Raw genomic sequence first — 27,934 nt, 5'->3', positions numbered from 1 at the left:
GAGAATGTATTTGCAAGGCCACTATCTGATATGACTTGTATCCAGAATACATAATAAACTCAAACACTCAATAATAATAATAACCCCTCCAAAATGAGCAAAATATTTCAATAGACACTTCATCAACAAGATACTTAGAATGGCAAATGCACATACAAAAAGATGTTTAATATCATCATTAGGAAAATGCAAATTAAAAACGACAATGAAATTGCACCATTTACCTACTAGAATAGCTAAAATTAAAAAGAGAACACCAAACATCGGCAAGGACACAGAACAACTGGAACGCTCACGTGCTGCTGGCAGGGATGCAAAATGGTGCCATCACTTTGAAAAACAGGAAATTTTTTATAAATATAAATATATGTTTTCCACACAACTCTGAGAACTTCCATGTACTTACCTGAGAGGAATGAGAATATATGTCCACACAAAGATTTACTAATGTTCACAGCTGCTGCATTCGTAACAGCTAAACCCTGGACACCCAAGTGTCCATTAACTGGCGACTGCATAAACCAATTGCAGTATCCCCACATGACGCAGTAACAAGAAGTTCCTATCACATGGTGTGCGTGGATCTGAAAAGCACCAGCCCAGGTGAAAGCCAGACACGCAAGGTAGCAAAACGCAAGAGGCCAATTAGATGGGTTCTAGAAATAGCAAAACAGTGACAGAAAATCAGGGATTGCTGAGGGCTGGGTGCTGGGGAAAGGGACTGAATGCAAAGGGGTCTTGGGAACTTTCTGGGGTGATCGAAATACTCTATATCTTGATTGTGGTGCCGGCTACACAAGTGTATACATCTGTTAATGCTTATTAAGTGCACATCATACATAAATTATAGCTCAATAAAGCTGATTAAAAAACAAAGTCTTCTGACACACTTAAGACAAAGAAGGGATGTATGTACACTAAACTGTCAACAGTTTTCTTTGGGCAGTGGGAGTATAGGTGATTTAGATGCTCTAACTTGTACAATGTAATCACTCGTGTAAGCGTAAAATTTTTTTAAAAAATCAAGCCTTTTAATGAAACTACATTAGCAACTGAAGCAATATGAGTTTTATATCTAACAAACAAAACTACAATAATAACTCGCTGCATACTTGCAAAAAACACTTGGTCATGAGGCTCTCGGAAACACACCTCTTTCCCTTCCACAGTGACTTTAAATATCTGCCTAAAGCAGCTTAAGCCTGAAAGCAAAATAAAAATCCCGCAAGAGCAATAAACAAAAACACGTGCCGGCTGGGGCGCCCGCAGTCGCCGCTGGGGGCGGGCCGCGCGTCCCCGGCCCCACGCGCGTCCCCGGCCCCACGCGCCTCACCTGGTAGAGCTCCTCGAGGTTGTACCTGATGGACGTGCTGCTCTGGATGGCGCGCACGGCCTCGCGGAGCTTCTGCCACGTGTCCTGCGTGTAGTTGTCCGGCAGCCTGGGTCTGTCTGCGGGGCCGGAACGAGACCGCGCGGCTCGGAGGGCGCCCAGGCTCCCGCGGCCCAGGCCGGGCCTGGCGGGCCCAGAGCGCCGCGGCCTCGCGCACCGGGGCTCGCCCGCGCCCCGCCCCCGGCCGCAGAGCCCTCCCGCGGGAGGCCCGGGGTCCCGCCGCCCTCGCGCCGCCCGGCCGCCCCGCACCCACCTCGGAAGTTCTTGATGACCAGCTTCTTGGAGCCGCCCGCACCGCCCGGCTTGGCGGGGCCGGGGGCCAGCGCCGCGGGCTTGGTGAGGCCGTTGGTGCGGCCCACGAGCGCCGAGAAGCTGCCCTTCCGCGGGGCCTCGTCCGCCATGGCTGGGCCGGAACCGCCGCGCCCGCCCGCCCCGCTCCGCCCGCCCCGGCCCGGTCCCCGCCCCGGCCGGCCCGCCCCGTCCGCCCCGGTCCGCCCGCTCCGCCCCGTCCGCCCCGGCGCCCGCCCCGCCCGGCCCGCGCGCCCGCGTCCTGGAGGCCCAACCGCCTCCGGAGGGCTCGGGGGCGCGCCGGAACCCCCGCTTAGGGCTGGGGGCGCGCCGGAGCGTCCCCCCCCATTAGGGGCTCGGGGGCGCGCCGGGACCCCACTTAGGGCTGGGGGCGCGCCGGAGCGTCCCCCCCATTAGGGGCTCGGGGGCGCGCCGAAGCGTCCCCCCATTAGGGGCTCGGGGGCGCGCCGGGACAACCCCCGCTCCATTAGGGGGTCGGGGGCGCGCCGAGAGCCCCCTAAAGGGCCCTGGGGCGCCGCGGGACACCCCCCCAGTTAAGGGTCAGGGGCGCGCCGGGACAATCCCCTAAAGAGCTGTGGAGCGTCCCAGGACACCTCCCCCAATTAAAAGTCAGGGGCGCGCCGGGACCCCACTTAGGGCTTGGGGCCGGGCCGGGACACCCCAACTCCAGTTAGGGCTCTGAGGCGCGCCGGGACGCCTCCCTTCAGGGCTGAGGGGCTAGGAGCATCCTGAGAGGCTCGTTTTCTCACAAGCGACAGTCGTGGGGTCAGCGGAGTGAAAGGCAGCTTCGCCGTGGGGCTGCCCTCGCTGCTGAACCCCAAACCCCTCAAGCCCCCGCAGGCCCAGACACGGGCAGAGCCGGAGGCGACCGGGCTGAGGGGGCGGGGACCCGGCTCGAGCACGTCGCCCAGCAGGCCCCGGGGTGGCGCTGCCGCGCGCGCTCGCCGTCCGGAACCAAAGTGCGGGGGAAGGCGGGGCCGGGGGCGCCTTGCCGGAGACGGACCCCGGGCCGGAAGTGATGGGGGCGGCCGGAACTGGTGGCGTTGTGGGCGGTGCTGGCTGCCATGGCGCACATCACCATTAACCAGTACCTGCAGCAGGTAAATACTGGCTTGGGAAACGCACCGCGGCGTGGGTGGACCTCAGCCTGCCCCTGCGTGTTCCATTTCTGGCTTTGCACCCTCAGGCCTCTTCCATTGCTTCGCTGCCCCTTCCCTGGCCGGGACTTCTGGTCTTACGCTGACGCCATGAAAACGGCGGGCTGGGCCGGAGGGGCCTCCACGGTGTCCCTTCTCCTGGGCCGCCGTGCTGGCGAGGCAGTGTCGGCACAGTGTCTCGGAACTCGGGTCCGCAGAATGGGGAGTGCTCGTGATTAAAGCAGACACACGTGTCGTCCCTCCTGGGGACACAGAGATGGACCACGGGGTCGCTGCCCTCGGTGTGTGCAGTGGTCCCAGTGGATCTGAAGGGCCTGATTTGGTCATTGTTGTTTTGGTTGGACACTGGTGGAAGTAAGGAGGAGGAATTTGAGGCAGGAGGCGTTCCCTGAGAGTCTGGCTGCGTGGTCCAGTTGGGGGCTGAAGGCGCTGCGATGTATGCACAGTCAGCAAGGCGTCTGAGGACTTGGCGGGGCTGCCAGGGGCCCTGTGTCCACTGAGGAGCGGATCACATCCCTGAGGTTTGCTGATAAAGTCTGTCACATCCCTGTTTTTTCTTCACATCGAGCTTCCTTACAATGTAGTCATGGAGGCAGGGGAACTGATGGGAATCCATCTCTGCGAGGAAGCTGGGCCCCTTCTGGGGTCCAGGTCCTGTGGAGCTGAGCCAGGGGCTGGCTAGGTCGTGCCTGAGGTGCTGGGTGCAGCGCAGGTGGGTCTGGCCAGGGAGAGCCCAGGATGTGGGCCACCTCATGTCACTGTGGACAACCCTGGGAGGTCACTGGTGGAAGAGGCTTCCTGGAGCAGAGCTGGGACCAGTGAGGGTTCCCTGGCAGGGCCCTCCTTACTCACTGGCAGGAACTTGTGTCTAATTGAGGGTTTGATCCTGGGGTGACTACCGTGCCCTGGTGCTTCCCACCACTGGGGTATGCTTCCTTTCATAGCTTTCACCAGCTCTGCAACTCCAAGCCCTCCTCACCTGGGGGTTTCCCCTGGAGAGGGGTTTGGAGGCCTGAAAGACATTCAGAGCATTGTCCTCAAGGGTGACCAGTGGCCACAGTCCTTGTTAACCAGAGTGAGGCGTGTCCTCAGGCTCTCAGGACTGAGGCTGTGCCAGGGCCTGTGCAGGGGCCAAGTGTGCCTGAAACCAGAAGATGAGATAGCTTTAGGAGGCTCTCGGCTTGAATGCCACATTCACACTGAGCAGAGGGGAACACAGGTGGGCCCCAAGCTGCTTTTCTGCCTGAGCAGCCTTGGTTGAGCAAGAGCAAGGTCTGCCTTGGGGCTCCTGTGGCCAGGCAGCCCCCATGGCACATTGAAGGTGGCTGAGGAAGGCACCATCTCACTGGGGCTGCACTGACTAAAACTGGCCAAGACTGGGTGGGATTGGTCACTTTGCTTCCAGCCCAGGGTCAGCCCTTGGTGGCATGGTGAGCACAGAAGAGGCGTGTGCCTGCCCTGATCCAGGAGGGCGCTCTCCCTCACCCGAGATCTGCCTCACATACACCCCCAGAGCCTGCCCGCCCTCTCTAAGGCTGACCTTAGGTGGAGCCACTGGAGGCTTCTGGGGGCTGCGCACCAGCTGTGGTCACAAACACTGAAAACCCCCCTCCTACAGAGGACAGGCAGCCGCCAGTGTTGCCCTCTCTGGGTCACCTTTAGCTTGTTGATGACAGTTGGCAAATGCAATATATTTAATTCCAAAACATTGATCTCCAGCACACTAATTTTATTTATTTATTTATTCATTCATTCATTTGTTCTGCTACCCGGAGTGGAATGCAGTGGTGTCATCATAGCTCATTGCAATCTCAAACTCCTGAGCTCACGTGATCCTCCTGCCTTGGCCTCCCGAGTAGCTGGGAGTACAGGTATCCAGCACAGTAATTTTGAAGAGGAAACCAACCTAACCCCTTCCCAAAGCCAGTGAGGACTCTTAGTGTCCATCTATCTACCTTTTGGATGATGTTCGTAAACCTGTGGTCAGGACTATGAAGAGAAAGACTTGGTTTAGTGATGGGTTTTCATAGTACTTGCACTCAAGTCACACTGAGCCTGTCTGTGACTTTGAAAATGTTAGAGAAGAGGTGGGGACATGATGTGACCTTGAGTAGCACCCTGCGATATCACATGGAATTGGTCAAGAGGGCTGGCTCTGGAAGGCCATGGTTTTCCTGTGAGGGTATAAAACCTGTGACCACAGTCTGGAGGTCTTCAGATGGTTTCAGCCAAAGATAAAATAAATCATTAAGTTCCTACTCGTACCTGCAATTCAAATCTAATGGGATTCTCACTTTCCCTTGTTCTATTTTAGTATCTCCCTTTCTCGAATACCGAGGACCATGGTTTCCAACATTGATAAATTTACTGTACTCACAAAGCAGTTTCAGAATTATGGCACCAGCACCACTACTAACAGAGTCTACTAAGTAAAATTCAGGATTTCTTTTGCAGTCTTTTTGTCCATAAAATAAGCACACTCAAATCCCGCAAAGTTCTGTGTTCAGAAATTACTCCTATTCTTTTTCTGTATGGTTATGCTCTCCTTTGACATCTATTAGATACGTATCTTCTGTTTGTATTCAGCTGTAAGGTTGCCTTTCCTTTTTATGGCATTTCTTGAATATGTTCATAAACAAACAGTATATTTAAAGATGTGCTCAGAAACTCCCCTTCTCTCTTTCATCTCATTGTCACCTCCTCTGTAGAGAGCCATTTTCGTTAGATTCTGTATGTCCTTTTGAGAAATATATGTGGCACAAGCACACAGACATAAACACATATGCTTTGGTTGCCCTGTTGAGAGGCAGCATTCTATATACGCTCTTTATACAGCTTGCTTTTTTCACTTAACTATATGTCCTGGAAATTGTTCCATGGCAGTTAATAGAGATCTTCCTCATTGTTAAAAATGGCTGCATCGTATGCCTTAGAATAGATGTTTCCCCGTTCATTCAGCCTGTCTCCCGTTTCCAGTGTCTTGTGGTTACCTGCAGTCCCTGAAGCACAGATATCTTCTGTTTCTAGTTGTAAGGTAAATCCTACAAGGGAGGTTACTGTTTCGAAATGTAAAAGGCATGTGTGGTTGGGTTGAATAGTAAAGTGGCAGATTCCTTATCACGTTAGTCTTTGAGAAGGTGGCGTCCGCCTTCCTAGTCAATGGCCTTCCTACTCAATGCCGTGAGTTGAAAATTCGGGAAGGAGGAGTTGGGTTCCTGTGTGTGTCCTGGGGGCATGTTCCTCCACACTTCTGGGTGTGGACATGGGGCTTAGGATTACAGGGTCAGAGAGTAAATGTTTGCTTGCTTTAGTAGGAATGCCAATTTTCCAAAGTGGTTGCACCGATTCACCCCACCACCATTGTGCAGGCATTCTAGCTACTTCGTATCCTTGGCAACACTTAGTGTTGTCAGTGTTCTCGATTGTAACTGCTCCGGTGGGTGTGTAGAGGTACCTCGTTGCGTTTCGCTGATGGGGCTGATGGGTAGTGGTTAGGGCCGTGTCAAGGGCGTTTCACATGCTTTTTGGCCATTTGGATGTCCTCTTTATGTGTCCCTAGTGAGAGTCTTGTGTGGCATAAAAGTGACACACTTAATTTTATCGTAGTTGAATTATACCGCACGTGCAGCTTTATGCTCAGCTTTTCTTTTCACTCATGTAGCTAGAATTTTTATGTCTTTTTGTGAATATAGTTTACAAGCATATCTGGTTTTCTGATCACAAGATGCCTCTTGTGGCACAGGCCTGCAGTGTGGAGGGAGATGGGCTGAAAGGCTCTGGGCCCAGGTTAAGTCAAAGCCTTTTTTTTTTTTTTTTTTTTTTTGAGACAGAGTCTCACTTTGTTGCCCAGACTAGAGTGAGTGCCGTGGCGTCAGCCTAGCTCACAGCAACCTCAGACTCCTGGGCTCAAGTGATCCTCCTGCCTCAGCCTCCCGAGTAGCTGGGACTACAGGCATGCGCCACCATGCCCGGCTAATTTTTTCTATATATTTTAGTTGGCCAATTAATTTCTTTCTATTTATAGTAGAGACGGGGTCTCGGTCTTGCTCAGGCTGGTTTCAAACTCCTGACCTCGAGCAATCCTCCCGCCTCGGCCTCCCAGAGTGCTAGGATTACAGGCGTGAGCCCGCGCCCTGCCAGTCAAAGCCTTTTGAATTTTGGAAATATGTGGGTTTTAAGCTGACTTATTTTTCATAAGCTATATAAGTAAAATTTCAAACATATGCTAGTGTGACCAAGTAAAACCAAAACAATTCATCATCGTTATTAATGGCCAAGCAACACCACTGCTTGTTCTTGCCTGCTTTACCTGTTTTCTTGCCTCTGGAAGATTTCATTTTGAAATGGAGTTACGTTTACTGGCTAAAGAGAGTCTTGACGTGGGACAGTTTTGAGTATTCTGACTCCTTTCAAAGTAGGGGACGTGAATTTAGTGGTATACAGCGTACTGTTTAGGCTCTATTAGAACAGAATGTTTAACTTTCGACTTAGGTTCTCCCTTTCACCTGTTTCAGGTGTACGAAGCGATCGACACCAGGGACGGAGCGTCTTGCGCAGAGCTGGTGTCTTTCAAGCATCCTCATGTTGCAAACCCGAGGCTTCAGGTAGGTGGGAGAGTTACGCACCCGGGTGTCAGGAGGGAATTACAGGGTAATGAGTTTTGTAAGAGAAATTTAGGAATAAAAGAAAATTAATATAGTCGCTCTTATTTGAAAATTTTAAAGTTCCTTTAGGATTTCATAATTGCAGTTCACGTGTAGAGCACTGTGTGTCACGTCCCACACCAGGATGGGCAGCTCTTACTCCCGTGTTTGATTCCTGCACAGCTCGAGGTTTGCAGCAGTGAGCTGGCATATCGGGCACTGTGGAGCTGGGACTCTGTCAGGGCCTGTCTGTCCCCAAAGTCCCAGGGCCGGCATGCACCATGGGCGTCTCCATTTAATTTGCGTTCCAGTCAGGACCAGGACGGCAGCCGGAGGCCCAGCCCGGGGTTGTCCGTGGAGTTTCACTAGAGCAGAGCACAGCCGAGCTGCTGGTTTGCCTGTCGCTGGCGGCAGCCTTCCTGCCACAGCGGCCCAGAGGGCTCCGTCCACAGGCATCTGTGGCCTCCAGAGCCTAAAATATTTATCTTAGGGCCTTTTCTGGAAAGCCTTTGCCAACCTGTGCTTGAAAACACAAGTATTCTTGATGAGGATGAGTGATATTATTGAAATGATTATTTTTTTATAGAAAATATTGTTGGCATTTTGTAAATTCCCGTTTCTTCATTGAAACCCCTTATAATATTGGAGTGTTGTTCCCACTGGGGGCAAAGTTTTTCTTTTGTAAGAAAAATTGGCTTACCTATTGGTGACTATATTTGGCAGTGTATGGACCATACCTGAGACCAGGTGAATCAGTCTCTGGGATAGCAGCAGGCCTTTTTTTTTTTTTTTTTAAGTAAAGTTACCTAAGTGATTCTAATGAGCAGACAACACTGAAAACCATGCTCTGGATGGAAGCTAGTGCTAGAGACTCAGTGAAACTCAGGTGCAGCTTGGCCGGAATACTCCACACTGGTGCCGTGTGCTTCACATTGGGACATCCATCTGTCTGTCCCACGGCAGGCTAAGGCTGACCCCTCCATTGTGAAGTTCCCTGTTAACTTCTGTCTGATGGCTCCCTTCACGGTGGCCACTGTCCGGACCAGTTACTTCACTAGGGCTGTGAAGCGGCCATCTTTCTGGTACTGTCATTCTTCCCACCTCCATACGTGCAGACATGCATATGTATTTATTATATCAGTGTGGACTCACGTTTCTTTAAAAAAATTCAGTGTTGTGTAATCCATTGTGTATCAGTCAAGATTCTCCAGAGAAACAGAACCAGTAGGACACATCTATATCTATATTTATATCTAGGGAGATTTATGGGGAGGAGTCACATGCTCTGGAGGCTGGGGACCAGGAGCGTTGGCGGTGCAGTTCAGCCCGCGTCCCAGAGCCCGAGTGCCGAGGCCGGTGGTGGGAATCCCAGTCCAAGGGCCAGAGAAGTGCCTGGCCCTCGGTGGGCAAAACTGAAGTATATTATTCATGGGCTTCCTGAGTTCACTTGAAATATAGGGAAATACTTGTTGAAGTAATGAATCTTTACCTAGAAGTGCTGACGTGCAGAGAGTTACTGTGAGCTGTGAAGTGCAGATTCTTCGGAAACAGATCCAAGTCTTGTTCTGTGCGTTGCTTTCTTTCTGTGCCTGTTGATTTAATCTTTGCCATTTTTCTTACGAATTAGATGGCCTCTCCAGAAGAGAAGTGTCAGCAAGTTTTGGAGCCCCCTTACGATGAGATGTTCGCAGCTCATTTAAGGTAGTCTATTGGCGAGGAAGAAAAGCACACAAATCTTGGAATTTCTGAATTCACCAGGGATTTTATCTTGCATCATCTTATACTTGAAGCAGCAAATAAGTGACTTTGAAAAAGCAGAAAAATGCATTTATAATTTCACTTTGGTAAAGCCTGTTATGTAATACTGTAAAAGAAAAACTCTTAATATTTGTCATGTTGACTGAATAGTGTTTTTTTATTCAGTAGCGTATGGAGCCTAACAGTTGCAATCTCTTTGCTTCACTGGGAAATGGAGTTGAGAAAACAAATAAAATGCAGCTTTTTATTTATCCTTTGTATCTCCTGCCTTTAGTTCTAAGGCATCAATCCAGGCAGAAGTCTGTGTCCTAGAGCCAGTGAGCTGTGACTGCCTAGTTCAGAGCAGGCTGGGCTGGGGGACAGGGTGGGCCCTGTGAGCCCCGAGGGGTCCTTGGAAGAGTTCGGAGCTGCCGTGCCTGGGAGGGGCCTGCAGTTTCCTAGCTCTGCGCAGCATACGCCGGCTTGCGGAGTGGGCAGTGAGCTCGCTGTGCCCAGTGGGAGTCTGGGTAGAGCGTCACGATTAGCCCACTGCCAGAGTGCAAGGGCCACACGGTGACAGTGTGCCGCCCCTGCTGCAGCTAGGTTTCGTTCTCAAAACGTAAGGTGGAATTTCATTTCGTACCAACCCGATTTGGTTCAAATAGCCATTTGTTACTTCTGCCTTGACCTTTGTCTCCTGCCGGGCGGGAGTTCACAGCTCCTGTCCCGGGACCAGGTGGGAGCTGGGGCGGCCGGGATGAAGGGAGCCGTGCAGGCTGCGTGACGATGTCTGAGTTTTTATCGAGTCGATGCGCTTTCTGACGCCCTGGCTCTCAGCCTCGACATTTCTTTTCCAGGTGCACGTACGCGGTGGGGAACCACGACTTCGTAGAGGCGTACAAGTGCCAGACCGTGATCGTCCAATATCTTTTGTGGCTGTGGCCACTGTCCAGTGTGTAACAGATACAGTGGATTATTTGGGGTATGAAATCTTGAAATGTTGGGCCAGTTTTTCATGCCTGCAGTCAAGAAGGAAATAAAATGTTTTGGGGAAAAAAATCATTTTAGCTATTTCACTCAGGTACTTAATTTAGCATGGAATTTTTTTTTTTTTTTATTGTGAGTCCACTTGCTCAGATTTAGCATGGATCTTAAGACTCATTCAATTACGTGTATAATAGGAAAGAACGCTGGTTAAGAGGAAGGATTTATTTATTTCTGTTGAGAAGAATAATATTTTGTAAGTGTAGTTACAGGGACTGGCTAGGTCCTGTTGGTGAAATATCAAAACTCTGGAATTGCGGCCTAGACGGGCAAGAGTGGACGCAGGCGCACGTTGTCATTCAATGGCGGCTGCTGCTCGCTCGCCACTTTCTTATGTCCTTGAATATCGTCTTCCAGTTCGGGTCCTCACCAGTGAGGTTCTGAGTGTTTGTGTGTGTCACTGGATTTTATTTCATGTAGAAGAGAGTGGGCCGCTAGCTAGCTAAGTCTCCTTGGAATTCAAAAATTCTATAATGAATCAAATGCATTTTATCGCACAGATTCTAAAGCACTTAAATGTAACTTGTGATCATCTGGGCTCAGAAAAATCAACTAAAATGTGTGAAACTGCCGATTAAAGAAATCTGATAACAAGAAGTCTTTCTTCATTTGGAGAAAGTATGTATGACCTGAATGTATTTAGCAGACTTATACCTGATACACAGGTATTTACACCGGAGGCCTATGCCTTTCCTTCCTTCAAGAACTTATTCCTCTGTGACAGAGCCTACTAGAGGGTAAGCTGCTCCCCTTAAAGCTGCAGCCCCTTTTTCTTCACTTTTACCAAACGCAGCATCGTCCGAGTTTCTTATGTGGCATCTTCCTTGACATAGCACGTCATTCCTCCGGGCATTCCAGGCCCACAAAGAAGAGAACTGGTAAGTGTCAACAGAAGCCACCGGAAATAAGCAAGTAGAAATTTTTTTAAAGCAGAAACTTTCAAAATTGTTTTAAATAAATATGTCTTATGTTTGCTACGTTTGATGCCAGTGTGTTAACCTATGGCAATGTCAAGAGGAATCATGGAGTTACAATCGTCAGTGTAAATTTAAATGGCAGATCAGCCAGACTGTTTGCCGTGTGACTACATAAATCTAAAGTATTATTTTTATTTCAGTACTTCCATGCCCCTAAATATTTATCAAATACTATTTTTTCCTTCATTCATCAATTTTTAACTTTTGGTTTTAAACTTTGGATAAAAGAGGTAGACCAACTGTAATTCATTGGGTGATTTAGTACATCATATTGGAGTATTATAAATTCTGAATTTTATTATTCATTAACAAACTATAGGTAAATACTGGAATTTTGTCTCTACTAAAATAACCAAAGGCCTTTTACAAACACAAAACCCACCTTTTCCCCGCGTTAAATGAAGATGTACACACGAAAGGAGTCCAGCATTGCCAGTTAGGTGGAAAGGCTGTTTGGGGACATACCGTGTATTGCACACTCTGGTTCCTGTTAGGAGATCTCACCGGACCCGTCTTTGTGTAGTGTGGCTGTTGGGATAGTGGCGGGAGTCGAGGAAGGAGGAGGGTTCCCGGGAAGCTGCAGCGCCAGGGCGGGGTGTGGGCCCTGCAGGCAGGCGTGGCCTTGCCCTAAGCCTCCCGTCAGAGTTTGGGGTGGACTCCAGTCTGGTGGGCAGCCCGGGACACAGGTGTTCTGCTGCCGGGTGGTGGGGTCTCAGACCTCACAGCCTCTTCACCCAAGTTTGCTTTTTGCCCCGTAGGGCTTTGCCGGTCATGTATGCGGTAGCGCTAGACCTTCGAGTATTTGCCAATAACGTAAGTTTAATTTCCTTGTCACTATTGTTTTAAAACTAAAACTTAGTGACCATCTGTTTTGCTTAGTTTCATGTTACTCTTTCCCAGGTTTTTGCATCAGTGCGGTGGGGTGTGTCTGGTGGTGGGAGCAGAAGAACAGGAGGTAGCGGGACTCCTCACTCTCTCTGGGTTCAGGCAAACAGATGTAAACAAATGTTTTCTCAGATCTGCCCACTGTCGGTATAGACAGAGATATTTGCGTATACGGGTAACCATTTATGGCATGTGTTATTTTTCATTTTAAAAAGGAGCAGAACAACAACAAATGAGTAATTCTGCATTCTCTTCCATTCTTAAGATGTGTCCTGTCCCCTGACTTAAAGAATTTGTTTAAGGCCAGGCATGGTAGCTCACGCCTGTGATGCCACACTTTGGTATGCCAAGGTGGGAGGGTTGCTAGAGGCCAGGAATCCAACACCACCCTCGGCAACGTCGTGAGACGCCATCTCTAAAAAAAAAGGAGTTTTTATAAAATCAGCCGGGCATGGTGGAACGTGCCTGCAGGCCCAGCTACTCTGGAGGCTGAGGTGGGAGGATCGCTTGAGCCCGGGAGTTTGACTGCGGTGAGCTGTGATCGCACCACCGCACTCCAGCCTGGGTAGCAGAACAAGACTCTGCCTCTATAAATGAATAAATAAGTACGAATTCGGCTCACTGTGGATCCAGGCAGTAGCGTAAGGTCTCTGGTGTGAGGGGAGAGCCTGGATTGCATGGAGGTGACTTTCTCTCAGGGTCCCCAGTTATGGGGCAGCAGTTGTCAGCTGTTTGGTCTTAGGACCCTTGTGCAGTTTTAAAAATTATTGATAACTTTGGTTCCGGGCAAGATGAAGTAAATTTCTCTGCGTTCCTCCTGCAAAAAGCATCGAAAGCCCTGGAAGTTCTGGTGCGAGTGTGGCTCCCGCAGGTGGAGAGAAGGGGCCGGGCCCTCGGGGTCCTGCTGGCCTCCTGCCGTGGCCCGGCGCCTGGGCTCACGACCAGCAGCCGAGGGAAGCAGGAAGGGGAGGACGGAAGTGTCCACTCCAGCGCTGTGCCGGGGCCGCCTGGGCCTCCACTGCCAGGGCCTCCACTGCCTGGGCCTCCACTGCCAGGGCCTCCACTGCCAGGGCCTCCACTGCCTGGGCCTCCACTGCCAGGGCCTCCACTGCCTGCCCTCCACGCCCAGGGCCTCCACTGCCTGGGCCTCCACTGCCAGGGCGGTGCCCCTGTTTCTCCGTGTGTGCGGCGTCAGTGGGCGCTGTTCGTCTGGAACAGGAGAAGCGAGGTGTCCGCAATCTCATCACGTGATGCCCCCGGGTCTGGGGCACAGCGAGAGCCACTGATCGCAGCAAGAACCAGGAAAACCTCAACTTTCCGAGACTGTAAATGAGAAATGACATTCGACACGGAGGCCACGAAGGCGCTGGACGTGCCTCACAAAGGCTGCCGAGCAGCCACCTGGAAACGCCTCAGCGGGGGCAGTTGGCGAGCACGCTCAAAACAAACGAAAACATCGAAAGTCTCTGCAAGGAAAGGGAAAATGCAAAGAAAACCAAATGGAAGCTTCAGAGCTGGGAAATATATTAACTGGTGACCCCAGAGACATTTTTTAAAAAATTGTCTTAAGGGAGCCCCTGAGACAGTTTATTTCATTAATTAATGTGTTTGTGTTTAGAGGTTGGTCTTGCTGTGTTGCCCAGGCTGGCTGCGCCGACCACTCACGGCACAGCTGTGGCTCACCGCAGCCTCGACCTGGGCTCAAGCGTCCTCCTGCCTCAGCCTCCGGGTAGCTGGGACCACAGGTGCCACCACACCTGCTTTTGTTTACTCCTGTTATAGCTACGCCTATTTGCTGTATTAGAATTTTTAACTGGAAAAATCTTTAAATATTTATTTTGAAATAACAATAAACCTTTTATATGTTCATATAACTGACTTTTTAAATAAAAAATAACTATTTTCAAGACAAAAAATATACTAAGAAGGGTAGCTTATTTGCTTCTGCTCTTTATTTTTATTTAATTTTTATTTTTTTGAGATAAGGGTCTCACTTTGTTGCTCAGGCTAGAGTGAGTGCCGTGGCGTCAGCCTAGCTCACAGCAAACTCAATCTCCTGGGCTCAAGCGATCCATCCTCTTGCCTCAGCCTCCCGAGTAGCTGGAACTACAGGCATGCGCCACCGTGCCGGCTAATTTTTTCTATATATATTAGTTGGCCAATTAATTTTTTTCTATTTATAGTAGAGACGGGGTCTCGCTCTTGCTCAGGCTGGTTTTGAACTCCCGACCTCGATCAATCCGCCCGCCTCGGCCTCCCAGAGTGCTGGGATGACAGGCGTGAGCCACCGCGCCCGGCCTGCTTCTGCTCTTGAACGTCTGACTTAACGGGAGCTGTCTGGACTCTCTCCCGCACTTGCCTGCCGCAGGTGCTGTCTGACCGGAGTGTGGGGAGACGCCCCGGCCCCACACAGCTGGGGGTGGGAGGGGAGTCTGAACAGGCTTTCCTGGTCGGTGTGGACGGTCCTGTGACAGCGCACCTCAGCTCCCAGAGGCGGCGTCTTAAAGGGCGACGAGCGCGCGGCCTTTGGAGAGGAGCCCGGACTTGCTCTGCCTTCACGTGATGGTCCACCCGGCTGCCGCGCCCGTGAACGGATCCTTTGCCCACGCGTGGTTTTGAGATACCACGTGTTGGTCCTGCCTCGTGCGTTTGGGCTGCGTAACAAGACACCACAGCTGGGCGGCTCAGAAGCCACACATCTCTTCCCCACAGTTCTGGAGCCTGGACGTCCAAGGTCAAGTGTTGGCGGGCACGTCTCCTGGTTCATGGACAGCTGTGTCCTCCGCGGTGGAAGGGACGCAGCAGCCCCCTTTCGAGGGCACTGATCCGTCCGCATGACCCCATCACCTCTCAGAGGCCCCGTCTCCAAATGCCATCACCTTGAGGGGCAGGATTTCTCTGCATGAATTGAGGGGGTCACAGCCTTCAGACTGGAGGTCACTCGGAAAATCTCGGCTCGCTGAGTTATGCGTCAGTTCCAAACGCTGACACAACTTTGTTTTTTTTTTTTTTTGAGACAGAGTCTCGCTTTGTTGCCCAGGCTAGAGTGAGTGCCGTGGCGTCAGCCTAGCTCACAGCAACCTCAAACTCCTGGGCTCGAGTGATCCTTCTGCCTCAGCCTCCCGGGTAGCTGGGACTACAGGCATGCGCCACCATGCCCGGCTAATTTTTTTTATATATATATCAGTTGGCCAATTAATTTCTTTCTATTTATAGTAGAGACGGGGTCTCGCTCTTGCTCAGGCTGGTTTTGAACTCCTGACCTTGAGCAATCCGCCCGCCTCGGCCTCCCAAGAGCTAGGATTACAGGCGTGAGCAACTTTGTTATTTTAATCCAAAAACAAACACCCTACGTTTGTCAGCATCTCCAGCGACTTTCTCAGAAAAGTCTTGGAGGAACAGGGAGCTGCTGCCTATTTTTCTTGAAAGTGCAAATGTCACTGGCGACAAGTACTGTGAGTCGTTTGCCTGGAAGTGACGGTCCGTGTCATTCCCTTTGGAGCACCTGGGCTGCCAGCCCCCACGCCTGGACGTCCGTGCTGCCAGCCCCCACGCCTGGACGTCCGTGCTGTCAGAGGCTCCAGGAGAAGCAGCCAGTCCGGCCGGCGGCACCGGCAGCTGCCCAGAGTCTTCAGTGGGCAGTTGCCACACGCCAGGGCGCAGCAGAAGTACCGTGTGCACAAGCACGCATGCGCTCAGGGACCAGGACCGAATAAAATTAGTATCTACTGCTTCCTCAAGGGCCGTATTAAAGAGAAACTAGTTTTATTGGTTCTTTGGCTGACAAAGCGCAAGTGCACGGTGTTGAGGATGCGGTGACCCGAGTCCAGTCTGGCGCCCGTGGAGGGAGGAGCCACCCGTGGGAACGTCAGTGTGTCAAGAGGACGCGCAGTGGCCTAGTGTCAGGACAGCAGTCTCGACGCCGGCTCGCCTGCAGGGCTGTGGAGGCCCCGAGAACAGTGGGAGAAAATGGAGGCTGCTCCACCAGCCTACGGACGAGGGAAGACTCAGGCCCAGCGGTGGCTTGACCAGGAGGCGTGTCTGTTTCTGGGGTTCTGACTGCCCATTCCTGGACGGGAAGCTCGGGGCCGCGGCAGGGGAGGCCTCTCGCGGGCGCAGAGCTGTGTGCACGGGGCTTCGCGGTGCTGACGGATTGGCTCGGACTAACTGAAAGCAGATTTGATTTGCAGAAGGATTGGGACCATGTATACATCTCCCGATTTAAAAAAAATACTGTAGTACGTGCTGGAATTTCTCTAGAACCTTTTGGGACTTTGGCTCTTATTGTGCCAGTGTTTGCTTTAAAAAAATAAATGCTTTATATTCTCTTAGGCAGATCAGCAGTTGGTAAAGAAAGGGAAAAGCAAAGTTGGGGACATGCTGGAGAAGGCGGCCGAGCTGCTGATGAGCTGTTTCCGCGTCTGTGCCAGCGACACGTGAGTAGGGCGCGGCGCTGGGTGTTACACGGCTCCCCGACGCTCAGGCGTTAGACGGCTCCCCGACGCACCGGCACGCTTCCCCACGAGGCTCTTGGCGGACGCTGGTGCCTTTGCCCCGAACGCCCCTCCACTCCTCTCCCCCCGTCGCCACCCGTTTTAGAGATTCCAGCCTCCTCCAAGGCCTCCCTCCCGTGGGCCTCGCGGCCGGGCGGGTCTCCTTTCCTAAACACGGGCAGTGGCGCTGCCTGTTCCCCGCTGCGTGGAGCTGGCGGTTGGGGTGGCCGGTGTGCGGTGGCTGTGGAGGGAGAGCGCGGGCCGGGCCACGCTCGCCACCTGCGCCCTGCACTGCATGGACACAGCAGGTGCTCCTTAAGGCTGGGAATAGTTGAATGTCGACGTCGAACCTAGAGATTGTGTTCGATTGCGTGTTTCTGCACGGCAGTGACCTTCCTGGCCTTCGGTCAGCGAGTGGTTTCTCAGAGACAAGACCAAAAGCGCAAGCAACGGAAGGAAAGTGGATAGGTGGACGTCATCAAAATTAAAGGCTTTTGTGCTTCAGAGCCACCGTCAAAAAAGTGAAAAACAACCACAGAATGGGGGAAAAATTGCAAGTAATATATCTGATAAGGGTCTAGTATTCAGAATATATAAAGAACCGTTACTACTCAATAATGACAAGACCAATAATCCCACCTAACAATGGCAAAGGGTTTGAAAGCTCTTCCAGAGGCGACACCCACACAGTGGACGCATGAGAAGGTGCTCGCCGTCACTGACTGCCGGCGGCGGGGCACACGCAGTCGCTGCCACTGCACGCCCGCCAGGGTGGCTCTGGTCAAAGACGGGCACAGGCGGGAGTGTGAGCCGGGGCAGCTGCTTTGCAGAAGGGCCTGGCGGTTCCCAGAAAGTTAAACATGGGATCCCCACGTGACCCAGCAGTTCCACTCCCCGGTGGGTGCCCAGAGGACAGAAGCAAACCCCGAGTGACAAATCTGTCCTCTTGGGGTTTGCTTTTGCCACACGTGTCCAGAAGAGGTGATCGTTCCTGGTGTCAGGCGGGCAAGGATGTTACCATAAATGAAGCGTTTGTATGAGTTACAAAGTACTTGTCTGTGCACTTACTGTGTTGTGTTGTAGGTTTTTCTTGCCATAACCCTTTCAAGTAGGCATAGCAGTATTCTTATGTCTCCATTTTCAGATGAGGAAAACGAAACCTAGAGAGAGAAAGTTCTGTTCAAGTTCATACGACTAGGTAGTGATAAAAGCCAGGGAAAAGGGCCAGTTATGGCAGTGAAGTAGGTGTTATAAAACAGGCTTTGCAATTTTAAAACTAAATTGTGTTTTTATATTACATTAAGTGTTTCTCTGTGGGCATACTTTGGTCTTGAGCAACTTTGTTTTCCCTGGCTTGGGAACAGCCTGCTTGTGTTCGGTGCTGGGCACGTTTCTGTGCCTTGACTTCACGTCCCTGGATTTAGTGTCTCTGGCCGCCTGCCACTGGGCTCTCTCTGGCTCGTCAGCGAGAGCCGCAGGCTCTTCCGTGGGAGAGTCGTTTGCAGAGTGAAAATACACAGCCGACTCGACCGAATTCATTCCAGTGTTTTATCATGAAAAGCTTTAAACTTTCAGGAAAGTTGAAAGAATCTTATGGTGAATGTCTACAGCTCACCACTCCTTCTACTGATAGTGTGATACCCTTGCTCTGTTACATCTGTCCTTGTGTCTTTCCCTATGTCCATCTGTCAGTTTATCTCAGTTTCTCTTTTATTTCTTTTTTTTTAAACAACACACAGTCATGCATCAGCTGCTGGGGATGTGTTCTGAGAAACGTGTCGTCGCGGTGATTTTGTGGCTGTGCGTGCACCATGCAGCGCACCACACAAACCTTGTTGGTGCGGCCTCCCACACGCTGGGCCATGGCGTAGCTGCTGCCTCTGCGCCACAGCCATGCAGTGTGGTCCTGTGCTGAACTCTGCAGGCAGTGGCGGCACAGCGGGACGCTCTGTGTGTCTGCACACGCCTAGACACACAGCACGGTGATCTGCGGGACCACGCTGGATGTGCAGTGCATCGTTGGCCGAAATGTCCTCACGGGCCACACGACTGTATTTCATAGTCAGTTGCAAACATTGGCACGCTTTCCCCTACATACTTCCCTTTTCTCTTTTGTCTTTGGAGGTGAAATATTACATACAGTGAACTACATATACAGTGAGTTGTAACAGCTCTTTATATATTCTCAATACTAGACCCTTATCAGATAGGGCAGTTCACCGTATGCAAATCTTAACTGTGTCTTTGCTGAGTTTTGACAAGTGCACACACCTGCATACCCAAGACACCTGTTGAGAAAAGGGACATCATCATCACCACAGCAAGTTCCCTCTGCCCCCTTCTCAGGCAGTCCCTTGCCGCTGTTTTTCCACTGCGGGTTAGTTTTGCCTGTTCGACAACCTCACATAAACGGACTCCTACCGTGGGTACTTCCTGCGTCTTCCTCTCGAGACTCACCCTTGTGCATTTTGCTTGTCCATTTGGTTGTAATGAGAAAAGAAAACATTCTTCCGTTTTTCAAAAAGGCTTTATAACAGCTAGCTTTTACATAATGTTGCTGCAGACGGGGCAGTTTCTAGCCACTGCAGCGGAGGGCAGTGTTACCGAGATATTTAATTGGGATTTTCCTGTTTTGCTCTTTTAATTTTCCCCTAAGTTTATCTATTAAATAAAACATCTTATAAAAAGTTGTTTTATTTGATGAATATGACTTGAGCTGTGAGATTTTATCTCAGGATATTAATTTGTTTAGCATTTTATTTTGTAATTGATAAATAAGATTTTTATTTTGTATGTAACTTAAAAAAATTATTTTCCCATAGCCGTGCTGGTATAGAGGACTCTAAGAAGTGGGGAATGCTGTTCCTGGTGAATCAGTTATTTAAAATTTACTTCAAGGTATGCTTTCATTCGAATACTTTATGTCTCATAAGTTTTCTTTCTCGCTGTCTTTCCACATACCATATTATTTCTATTAATTATTAGCTAGCCTTTCTGGCATTGCTTGGGAAGTGATCATAACCATATTTATAATCCTACTAGCTGACATTTGATGAGTGCCTACTAAGGGCAAGGCATTATTCAAAAATGCTTTACAAATATCTTATTTAAAACTCTGTTGGGTGCAGTGGCCGACACCTGTAAGCCCAACATTTTGGAAGGCCGAGGTGGGAGGATTGCTTGAGACAAGGAGTTCTAGACCAGCCTGAGCAACACAGTGAGACCCAATCTCTACAAAAAATTTAAAAAATTAGGCCGGGCGCGGTGGCTCACGCCTGTAATCCTAGCTCTCTGGGAGGCCGAGGCGGGCGGATCGCTCAAGGTCGGGAGTTCGAAACCAGCCTGAGCAAGAGCGAGACCCCGTCTCTACTATAAATAGAAAGAAACTAATTGGCCAACTAATATATATAGAAAAAATTAGCCCGGCATGGTGGCTCATGCCTGTAGTCCCAGCTACTTGGGAGGCTGAGGCAGGAGGATTGCTTGAGCCCAGGAGTTTGAGGTTGCTGTGAGCTAGGCTGACGCCACGGCACTCACTCTAGCCTAGGCAACAAAGCAAGACTCTGTCTCAAAAAAAAAAAAAAAAAAAAATTTAAAAAATTAGCTGGGCATGCATGGTGGCACACTCTTATAGTCCCAGCTACTCGGGAGGCTGAGGCAGGAGGATCTCTTGAGCCCAGGAGTGTGAGGTTGCTGTGAGCTACAATGATGCCACGGCACTCTAGCCCAGAGAATAGGGTTTCTATAAAAAACAAACAAAACACAAGACTGTTCCAGGGGAAACTGAGGCACCTGTGTGCTAACTAAGCACCTTGCCCGGGGTGGAACTGGGCCTCCGGTGTGTGTAGTTTTGCTCTGGAGCCTGTGTCCTCCGCTAACTGGGAAGCCAGGTGTGGGCGGAGGCCCAGCTGCCCCGGGGAGGCCCCTGCCCCTGCTCCTGCTCCTCAGCGCTGTCCTGGGGAGCTCCTCTGTGCTGGCAGCTGCTTGTTGTAGTTTTTATTGTGAGATAAATAATTTTGATACAACAGATTTTGTGATTCCCATTTTGAGGAGACATATGCTTAGTGAAGTAGAAGTCTATGTTTGTTCTACCACCCGTTTTTGTTGTTTTTACGTGGATTGCTATCCATTGTAGATCAACAAACTCCACTTGTGTAAACCACTGATCAGAGCAATCGACAGCTCGAATCTGAAGGACGACTACAGCACCGCGCAGAGAGTGACGTACAAGTACTACGTGGGGCGCAAGGCCATGTTCGACAGCGACTTTAAGCAAGGTGCGTTCATCTCTTCTCCAGAGTTTTAAATAAGCATTGTCTTCTGATCAGCTTGCGTGTTACGGTTCCGGAGAACACAGTTGCTGTATTTTATCGTTAAGGTGGAATGCGTGTGTAACAAAGTCCAAGTTATGTGCATGCATGTGACACTCACGATGGTCGAATAAGGGCAAGTCATACTTGAAGGCTCCTGCTCTGCCCGGGTGGTCCTGGCACACAGGCCAGTCTCAGTCCCGCGGACGCCCTGCTGCGTTGTTGAGCTGCCTGTTCCCCAGCCCCGTGGCCCTGTCGCTGCGCTGGTCGTGGGGACAGGGGAAACGGAGACGAGGACAACGCTGAGCTCAGCTGCTGACTTTCTGCCTAAAATCCCGCGTGGGGATGACTCGGCAAGCAGTGGAGGTGTGCGCTGGCCCGGGTGTCGCATTTCACGGTTGTGGTTTTCAGCACACGTCCTTGCTCAGTGCTGAGCGTTGTGAAATCACGCTAACATGTCAGCTTAGGTCTCTGACTCGCTCAAGAACACCAAGCCAGTCTGTTTTCCCTTTTATGCTTCCTGATAAGCGGGCACGAGGAGGTTCTCTGTGAGCTCTGCTACTGCACTCAAACCAGACTTCCAAGCTCACTTCTGCAGCTCTTTGCTGCGCACACAGCCCAGCTCCACAGAGCAGCACGAGCCCGGGAAAGGCCTCCCGCCCTGGGCTGAGGCAGCCCGGGTGCCTGGGACCCAGCGCCGGCTCGAGGATAGTAACTGCTCTGGTGTTTTCTTGTATTGGCCACAGACCAGCTTTTCATTTTCTTTCACAAAAGTTTTAGTAGGTCCAGGGCTTTTAAAGAAGGGCTTTTCTTGCTTAATTCTCCCATCTATTTTTTTTTTTTTCTTAAAATATAAAGCACAAGGGTAAAAACTTTTAAATTATATTCTACTGAGTCCTATTAAGGCATTCATAAGTTTTTCCTCTGAAGATTCATTGAGTATGTTTGAATGCCTAACACAGCCAGAAGTGATTTATTAATATTGATACTACTGTATTCATAGTTTCTAAAACCTTTAGAGCTAAAAAGTTTCTTCAGCAACTATATCATCTAACACTATATTTTACTGTATAAGAAACTGAAAATCATAGAGATTGTGATTTTCTGAGATTACTAAGCTAATCAGGAATTTTTTTATGTGCCTAAAAAGCCAGTACTGGCACTCGATCTCGGCGACTCCGATTTCCACTTCACTGCTAGGAATTCCTGGAGCCCCTGACTGTCTGAAGTGGATAAAATGTCTGCAGAGATTGTGTTGACTTTAATTCTTTTATGTGATTTTATGTTATATAAGAAAGAATATTTGGAGAGTCTCAGTTACTTGTTACACACTTTCAACAGTATGTTAATTTCAGAGATTCATACCCTTCTAGATATTTTTTACTTCAACCAAAATATATTGTTTGATGCAAAATATGTGAAGGCCCCCCAAAGACAGCAGAAATTCTCAGTACGCGCTATCTATTGGAAAATGCGGTTTTTGTACCTCCGTGGGGATTCGGGCCCAGCTGCCTGAGCAGTGGTGAAGGTGCACGTCTCAGGGTCTGGGCTGCGGAAGTTAAACTCCGGCAGCTGGGATGTTGGGGACTCTGGCTGAATCCTTGTGCCTTGATCTCGGCCCTGCGGGGATCGGTGTGCTGGCGGGCACAGCTCAGCCGCTGGAAGATGCCGCGGCAGTCGCACTTGCTGCAAGATGAGACCTTTATCTTTGCAATGTGGCCGTGCCAGTTGGGAGCAGAGGCAGTGGCTCTCAGTGTTGGTTCCCTCAGACCCCAGGGCCTGCTGCTGCTGGTGACATGGCCTGCACAAGAGACGGCCTCTGCAATTCTGCGCATCTCGGGTCTCTTATGTTTGGGGCTTAATGTCACTGTTCAGGAAGCATAAACAGAGTGTGCCTCTGTCTGAGGGAACATCTCACCTTCCTATTTCTTTTTATTTAGTTTTTGTAAAGATAGAGTCTCGCCGTGTTGCCCGAGCTGGTCTTAAACTGCTGGGCTGAAGCAATCCTCCCACCGCAGCCTCCCAGAGTGCTGGGGTTATAGGCGTGAGCCACTGCGCCTGCCCCCACTTTCCTAATTCTTGAACCAGACTCAGCGTCGGAGGCAGGACCATTGTCCAGGATTCCCTGCCGTTCTCTCACCTTTACCTTCCAAGCCTTGACGAGAGCGCAGTCGCACTCGACCTTGCTCTCGGGGTGGCTGGTGAGCACCTTAGACTCGGCAGGTCTGTGCTGTGGTCAGTGGGATTTGTCTCGACAGGTGGAATCATTTTTGTATTTTGAAATCTGTTAGATTCAAGTCTGTTGTATATGAAATGGAATCCCCTCTTAGTATTGCTGTCAGGACACAACGTGAATATTACAAGTTACTTCAATAATTTTTTAAAGTTTACGTTCATTTCAAGTGTGATCATTGAATTATATGCTAAGCTGGAGGGTGGTACTTCTCTAAGTCATTTTTATTCTGTTTAATTATGCATGATTAAAATGAATGGTGGAGGTGCATTTTGAAATATGTTTTTATGTTTTCTGTGAATGTGGGTATCATCTGAGCAGGTTAAAAACTTTTTTATATTTATTTTTTTTGAGACAGCGTCTCATTCTTGTTGCCCTGAGTGCCGTGGCGTCAGCCTGGCTCACAGCAACCTCCAATTCCTGGGCTCAAGTGATCCTCCTGCCTCAGCCTCCCGAGTAGCTGGGACTACAGGCATGTGCCACCATGCCCGGCTAATTTTTATATATATATTTTGAGTTGTACAGCTAATTTCTTTCTATTTTTAGTAGATACAGGGTCTCACTCTTGCTCAGGCTGGTCTCGAACTCCTGACCTTGAGCAATCCTCCACCTCGCTTCTCAGAGTGCTAGGATTACACCTAGCCATTACATGAGCCACCGAGCCCAGCCTGAAAACTTGTCAATGCTGAGCACAGTGGCTTGTCAGAAGGCCTCAGGGCAAGTCAGACTCTCAAGGGAAGTTAATTTCTTCAGTTTTCCCTCTGTTAGTAGAACTTCCCATGCAGTTCTTGTTAAATTTGGAGCTATGGGTTTTACCTAAGAAAAACCACTGATCACAGAAATGAAGCTGGGTAGTATTTTTTGAGATAACAAAAGGAGGACCGAAACATGTAAGGCTCAGACGGCAGAGCCAGGCAGGAAGGGAACGCAGCGATTGGGGCTCTGAGGGAGGCCACCGGCTGAGTGCTGCGGGCCCAGCACTCGGTCCCTGCTGTCTTTGCAGCCGAGGAGTACCTGTCCTTCGCCTTCGAGCACTGCCACCGCCTGAGCCAGAAGAACAAAAGGATGATTCTGATATACTTGCTGCCAGTCAAGATGCTCTTGGTGAGTGATACTCAGTTTTCGTAGATCCTGGTGCTTTAACGAAGTTCATAGGCTTTTTAAGAACTGCAGGTGGTGTGTGGCCGGTCACGTCTGCACAGGGGCTTGCCTGCCCTGAGACAGAGCAGGGATAGCATGTGATTGGCCCGAGCCATAGGGCTTTCTGTGGCTGGCACTTCCAGACCCTTCTAGAAAAGCTTTGTCAGTGTTATTTCTCTTAAAAGTATCTAACTCAAAAGTTTAACATATGACAAATAAAACAAGTGAATATTATTATATTTCTCCCTAAAAACCCAAATTAACAGCAGTGGGGAGAAAATGTCATTCCAGCCTGTCTGCAGGTATTTTATTTAGTCCATCAAATTTGTTTCTGGTACTTGTAAAGAAATGTCAAACAGCTGGTAAGTTCATGGACTAACATATCCTTAAAGTGACAGAGCTTTCTTTTCTCCCATTTAAAAAATTTAAAAAATAAAGCAGCACACACAGTTAAAACTTACGTGGTTCTGGCTGGGCGCTGTGGCTCACGCCTGTAATCCTAGCTCTTGGGAGGCCGAGGCGGGCGGATTGCTCAAGGTCAGGAGTTCAAAACCAGCCTGAGCAAGAGCGAGACCCCGTCTCTACTATAAATAGAAAGAAATTAATTGGCCAACTGATATATATATAAAAAATTAGCCGGGCATGGTGGCGCATGCCTGTAGTCCCAGCTACTCGGGAGGCTGAGGCAGAAGGATCACTCAAGCCCAGGAGTTTGAGGTTGCTGTGAGCTAGGCTGACGCCACGGCACTCACTCTAGCCTGGACAACAAAGTGAGACTCTGTCGCAAAAAAAAAAAAAAAAAAAACTTACGTGGTTCAGAATGGTTTATGGTTTGAGAAAGCAGCGATGTACCTAATGCTACCTACAAGACAACTGGTTTTACATTTTTTAGCCCATTCTTCTTGAAGATATTTCCGTATTCTTAAATCTTACAATGATGCTGCTGTTTCTTCAGTTCTCACTCCCCTCCTGTTACACAAACGGTAAGAGCCGGGAGCAGGCCCAGGTCAAGGTCACGTGTCATTGAGTGACAAGCTGCCGTGCCAGGTGCCTGTGTTTCCAGACCAGCGTTGTTTTCCCAGGGTACTAGTGTGTTGTTAGTCCTTGTCCAGCTACCGACGTAGAGATTCTAAGAAATTCAGGTTGCAGTTTTTTAGAAACGTAATTCCTTGAAAAGAATTTTATCCAAGACAATTCTGTGAAAGATGAAAGCATTTTATTCTGGAAACCTGTTTCAGGGTCACATGCCGACAATCGAGCTCTTGAAAAAGTACCATCTCATGCAGTTTGCTGAGGTGACCAAAGCCGTAAGGTAGAGTATCTTATCCTTTTCCACTTGAGATTGTTAAAAATATAAAGCTAATAGAAACTACGCGAACGCTGTGTGAGGCGCCACCGGGCTTTGACGCACTCTTTCTGGGGTCTTGTTTTGTGGCCGTGGCGTCTCCCTCGCTCGCCAGCGAAGGCAACCTGCTCCTGCTGACCGAGGCGCTAGCCAAGCACGAGACCTTCTTCATCCGCTGCGGCATCTTCCTGATCCTGGAAAAGCTGAAAATCATCACCTACAGGAATCTCTTCAAGAAAGTGTAAGCATTTACCCAGCACGTGGAAACCCCCAGCGAGGCTGTCGGCCGGCGAAACGGAGCTGCGGGCTGGGAGGGGGCGCCTGGTGGGCAGGGACCCCCGTTTTCCTTTAATTGTGTGGCATAGAATGAAACGGCTGGGGCGCGGAGGCAGGTGAGCCACGGAGGCTTTGCGTCGCTTCTGGGGAAAGAGCCCAGGTGGTGTGTGGCAAGGAAACAGCAGCAGGGACCGTGGGACGGCGGCCTCGTCCGTCCCGGGCTGTGGGAGCCGGGGACCAGCCCTGGCCCCCTTTGTCAGAACAGCCCAGCCCACTCCTGTCTCAGGAGGTTGAACGTTTACGCACTCGTTCCTTTTCTCACACCTAACCCTGGAAGTTGACTCTCCTCTGAGGCCGGGTCCCACCAGGACCTCAGTTAATTACGCTTCAAAGAAAGGCGGGCTTTTTATACAGCTGTGGGCCGTCTGTCAAAAATAGGAAGGCCCGTGCTGCATTGAATCCATTGTCAGGTGCATCCTGGTTTCAGAGATAGTCAAATGTGGAAAAAATACGCATCTTAAATTTAATGAAATACTTAGTAAATGTAAAAAAAAAGTATTTGTTCTAGTAACCTAGTGGGTTTTTTTAATTGAAAAGTCCAATTATATTTAATAGCCCTTATTTTTAGAGAGTATTTAGAGTGTATCTAATAGGTGGAAAAATTATTTTCACGCTTTTTAACACTGGTTCATTAAAATGTTTGATAATGGACTATGGTACCCTTGTTGGCCTCTGAGGTGCTCCTGTTAGTGACCACGGCGACACCTTCCCCCGCAGGTACCTGCTGCTCAGGACACACCAGCTGTCTCTGGACGCCTTCCTGGTCGCCCTGCGGCTGATGCAGGTGGAGGACGTGGACATCGACGAGGTGCAGTGCATCCTGGCCAACCTCATATACATGGTGCGCGAGCCCTCCTGCTTCCGTGTTTTCCTCCACGCGTGCAGTCAGCCCTGGGTGTGGAACTCCGTGTCCGTGGGGACTGGTTCCAGGACCCCCCTGGACACCAGAGTCCTCGGACGCCCCAGTCCCTGCTATCAGACGGGGCGGTGTTTGCTTGTGTCCTCTGCACACCCCCGCGTGCTCTCAGTCATCTCTAGCTTACCTAGGACACCGAATAGGCGTGAGTGCCACTGTATAAATACTTGTTACACTGTGTTGTTTAGGGAATAACAACCAACACAGGGCATGCTCAGAGCAGATGCTTTTTTCCCTGAGTATTTTTTATAAATGGTTTGTTGTGGCTGGGCGCGGTGGCTCACGCCTGTAATCCTAGCACTCTGGAGGCCGAGGCGAGTGTATTGCTCAAGGTCAGGAGTTCAAAACCAGCCTGAGCAAGAGCGAGACCCCGTTTCTACTATAAATAGAAAGAAATTAATTGGCTAACTAATATATATAGAAAAAATTGGCCGGGCATGGTGGAGCATGCCTGTAGTCCCAGCTATTAGGGAGGCTGAGGCAGCAGGATTGCTTGAGCCCAGGAGATTGAGGTTGCTGTGAGCTAGGCTGACGCCACGGCACTCACTCTAGCCTGGGCAACAAAGTGAGACTCTGTCTCAATAAATAAATAAAAAAATAAATGGTTTGTTGAATCCACAGAAGGGGACCCACAAATGCGGGGCCAGCTGTGTTCAGTCTTGTTCTCGTCTTCCCAGGGAGTTGAACCCCACTGTTGCTGGGGAGGAAGGCTCTGCCGGGGAACGGAGCGCTTGGATCACCCTGGGCCTCGCCCTGGCTCGGATCAGGGACTCATCCCTGTCTCTCTCTCCTCAGGGCCACATCAAAGGCTACATTTCGCACCAGCACCAGAAGCTGGTGGTCAGCAAGCAGAACCCCTTCCCGCCGCTGTCCACGGTGTGCTGAGCGCGGGCCGCGGTCCTCGTGGTCCTGCCGGTGCCGACACACCCAGCCCTGCCCACCGAGGTGTCTGGACGAGGGGAGCCCTCGCCGCGCACTCCTGGGACCAGGCCTGGGCGTGCCGGACACCCGTGCATCCC

The 27,934-nt window shown here is 50.3% G+C and overlaps 2 protein-coding genes across 2 annotated transcripts in view; one reads left to right on the top strand and one right to left on the bottom strand.

The window, feature by feature from the left end:
- CUL4A (cullin 4A) overlaps positions 1-1,821 on the bottom strand; it is a 48,940-nt gene extending 47,119 nt beyond the window's left edge. The window contains exons 1-2 of the mRNA XM_012765556.3: positions 1,644-1,821; positions 1,334-1,449 (exon numbers count right to left, since the gene is read on the bottom strand). Coding sequence (XP_012621010.1) covers positions 1,334-1,449; positions 1,644-1,791 — 264 coding nt within the window. The 5' untranslated portion in view covers positions 1,792-1,821. The remainder of the gene's footprint in view (positions 1-1,333; positions 1,450-1,643) is intronic.
- An 827-nt stretch (positions 1,822-2,648) lies between these two features.
- PCID2 (PCI domain containing 2) lies at positions 2,649-27,934 on the top strand. Its single transcript, XM_012765557.3, has 14 exons — positions 2,649-2,799; positions 7,371-7,460; positions 9,127-9,200; positions 10,094-10,159; positions 11,117-11,158; positions 12,016-12,070; positions 16,475-16,578; positions 19,458-19,533; positions 20,771-20,912; positions 24,182-24,282; positions 25,557-25,630; positions 25,779-25,904; positions 26,717-26,840; positions 27,711-27,934. Exons 1-14 carry the CDS (start codon positions 2,764-2,766, stop codon positions 27,798-27,800), a joined length of 1,200 nt encoding a protein of 399 aa, XP_012621011.1. The 5' UTR covers positions 2,649-2,763; the 3' UTR covers positions 27,801-27,934.

Source organism: Microcebus murinus, chromosome 13 (genome assembly GCF_040939455.1).
Source record: "Microcebus murinus isolate Inina chromosome 13, M.murinus_Inina_mat1.0, whole genome shotgun sequence".
NCBI lineage: Eukaryota > Metazoa > Chordata > Mammalia > Primates > Cheirogaleidae > Microcebus > Microcebus murinus.
Note: the sequence above shows the minus strand (reverse complement) of the source record. Positions and strands in the feature narration are given on the sequence as shown.

What these genes read in the sequence shown, in the direction of transcription:
- PCID2 (XM_012765557.3), top strand. Translation starts at nt 2,764, where the DNA reads ATGGCGCACATCACCATTAACCAGTACCTGCAGCAG. An exon ending in GCCCACAAAGAAGAGAACTG is followed by an intron (nt 11,159 to 12,015) that starts GTAAGTGTCAAC and finishes TTTGCCCCGTAG; the next exon opens with GGCTTTGCCGGTCATGTATG. An exon ending in TGGCCAACCTCATATACATG is followed by an intron (nt 26,841 to 27,710) that starts GTGCGCGAGCCC and finishes CTCTCTCCTCAG; the next exon opens with GGCCACATCAAAGGCTACAT.